The sequence below is a fragment of the Athene cunicularia genome, assembly GCF_003259725.1.
Source record: "Athene cunicularia isolate RWA chromosome 25 unlocalized genomic scaffold, athCun1 chr25_part1, whole genome shotgun sequence".
NCBI classification, from domain to species: domain Eukaryota; kingdom Metazoa; phylum Chordata; class Aves; order Strigiformes; family Strigidae; genus Athene; species Athene cunicularia.
In genome coordinates this window covers 810,467-813,017 of record NW_020799134.1, presented here as the reverse complement: position 1 = coordinate 813,017, position 2,551 = coordinate 810,467, and the positions used below count along the sequence as shown (strand labels likewise).

Below are 2,551 nucleotides of genomic sequence, written 5' to 3'. Positions count from 1 at the left end.
GGGCTCTCCGCGGGGAGCTCCTGTGCCGGCGGCACGTCGGCGATTCCGTTCGGCACCTCCTCGGTGAATTCGGCCAGGTCCTCCAGGCTGGCCTCCCGGTGCAGCCCGTTCTCGGCCCGAACCGGACCTTCCGTCCCCGGTGCCACGTCGGCCGGTGCCTCCTGCACCGTCGGTTCCTCCTCGCTGGACGAGGCGGGCGAGGAGTCTTCCCCGGTGTCACGGGGGGGCTGGGTCCCACCGAGATCCCGTTGCCCACCCTCGGCCGCCCTCACCCCCATCACCAGCTCCTGGTTGAACTCCAGGGCTTTCTCGACTATTTCCAAAATATCCGAGTCTTTCATGACGTCCACCGGCACCTCGGCAGAGAGATCCGCCGCGCCTGGGCCTTCTTCAATCCGCTCTGGAAAACCTCCCTGCTCCGGCACAGAGCCCGGCCTCGGGGGCTCGGCCTCGGGGGGCTCCTCGTCCCCGGCCGGGGGAGGGATGTCACCGTCTGGAGCTTCCTCCTCCACCAACGGCTGCTCATCCGCTGTCTGCTCCGCTCGGTCCGGCACCGGAGAAACCAGCATCACCCGGGCCTGGAGCCCGGCCGGAGGGATGGACTCGGCTGTGTCATGGTGAGCTCTGCCGGGATCCTCCTCCTCTTCCTCCTCCTCCTCCTCCTCCGGCCCTGCCAGCTCCATGTCACAGCCTGGGAGCGTTTTGGCTGTGCTGGCGTCGCTCTCCGGCTCTACCATGTCATCGAGCTCCTCAACCAGTTCCGCGGCCAAATCCTCCGAGTGTCCTGGTCCCTCAGGTGAGCTGGTGGCACCTGGGGCTGCCTCAGCACCTCCTGTGAACAGCCCCACGGCCCCGGGGGAGCCAGGATCTGCCTCGGGTGCAGCCGGACCTTCCTCCAGCTCAGCAGTAAAACCCCCAGCATCGTCCTCATCCTCATCCTTTGGCATCTCAGGTTCTTCTGTGGGCATCTTCACGTCTTCATCTGCTTCACCGACAAACGCCTCAAAGTGCCCTTCGTCCTCTGGCACTGGAGATGCTTCTCCAGGAGCTTCCAGATCATCTTTGCTGGCCTCGATTGCTTCAACTTTAATTTCTTCAAAATCCTCGGAGATCTCAGCTTCCTCCGAGCTGGACACCTCTTGGTTGGGAGCAGAGACCATGAAATAACCTTCCTCCTCCTCGACACCCTCTGCCACAGGGGCTACCTCTGTCTCTGCTTCCTCTTCGTGGCTCTCTGGCACGGTGGGAGTTGGTGGCTTGTCCCTCCCTTCCAGCCATCCTTCATCCTCCGGAGCTATTTCGGGTGCAGGGGCTGTCTCTGTGGACTCCTCGGTCTCCGAAAGGTTTTGGCTGGGTGCGACCGCAGCCAGCATCTCTCCTTCGTAGAGGTGCAAGGGTGTGCTGTCCGGCAGCGTGTCCTCCAGCTCCACCCTCCTGCCCGCCCCCGGCGCTGGCTCCAGCTCTCCCGATCGCCCGGCATCCTCATCCTCCTCCTCCTCCTCCTCGCTTCTCTCAGCACCATCACCTTGTGCCTGCTCGAGTGCTGCGGGGCCGGAGCTGCTGCTCTCCGGCTGTCCCGGCTCTGAGCCAAGCTCATCATCAGCATCTTCATCCTGCACCTCCCACGGCTCCTCCGGAGCCTCGGCCGGCTCCTGGCTGTCCCCTTGCCCAGGGACATCTGCGGGTGTCGGGGCAGGCTGCCCTGCGGTGCCATCCTGCTCATCCCTTGCCAGCTCCGGGGCAGGCTCAGCCTCTGGCGGTGGCTGCTGCTGGCTCATCTCCTGGCTCTCAGCATCTTCTTTATCATCCTCCTGGGCTTCCTCCAGCTCTGCTGGCGATGTGCCATCTCCCTCCTCACTTTCCAGCCCTCCTGCGCTTGTCGGGGCATCATCCGTCCAAGACGGCTCTTCCAACCCCAGAGTCCCCTCTGTGTCTCCCGCTGTCACCTCCCAACCCTCTGGATGGGACTTTTGCCCGTTGCCATCATCCCCCCTGCCCCAGGGCTCCTCTCCCAGCTCTGGCTCCAGCTCCTCCTGCTCCAGCTCCTCCTCCACAAAGCTGTTTTCCTGCAGGTCCCCAGGCTCCTCCTGGGCTCCGCTCTCCTGCCCCGGGGTTTCAGGTCCCGCTGCCTCTCCTGCCCAGGGATCTTCTGCTCCCAGCACCTCCCCACCGGCCTCTCCCTTTTCTCCCTCACCCTCTTTTGCTCTGCCTGGGTCCTCCTCTCCAACGGCATCTTCTTCAGTCCCTGATGAAGCCTCTTCTGCTGGGACGGCCTCATGGATGTTTGAGGACTCCTGCTCTGGGCACGTCTCCTCCCCTGGGCACGTCTCCTGCTCCTTTTCCTCCTCTGCAGCCAGATCCATCTCACACATGGGCATTTCCTGATGCTCAGGCTTTTCCTGCTCTCCATCAACAAGGCCCTCTTCCAGGTGACTTTCCATGGGCAAAACCAGGTGGCTTCCCACGAGGACAGCACAAGCAGCTTCGACCTCCCTTTGTGGGGACTCCCCTTCTCGCACCTCCATTCCTTCACCCTGGACATCACTGTCCT

The 2,551-nt window shown here is 63.5% G+C and overlaps 1 protein-coding gene across 1 annotated transcript; it reads right to left on the bottom strand.

The window, feature by feature from the left end:
• Nucleotides 1–2: 2 nt before the first annotated feature.
• LOC113488641 (cell surface glycoprotein 1-like) lies at nucleotides 3–2,545 on the bottom strand (the record flags this gene model as incomplete). The annotated part of the gene is made up of 1 exon (XM_026863922.1): nucleotides 3–2,545. A coding segment is annotated over exon 1 (2,523 nt), but the record flags the coding sequence as incomplete, so codon positions are not given.
• Nucleotides 2,546–2,551: the final 6 nt, after the last annotated feature.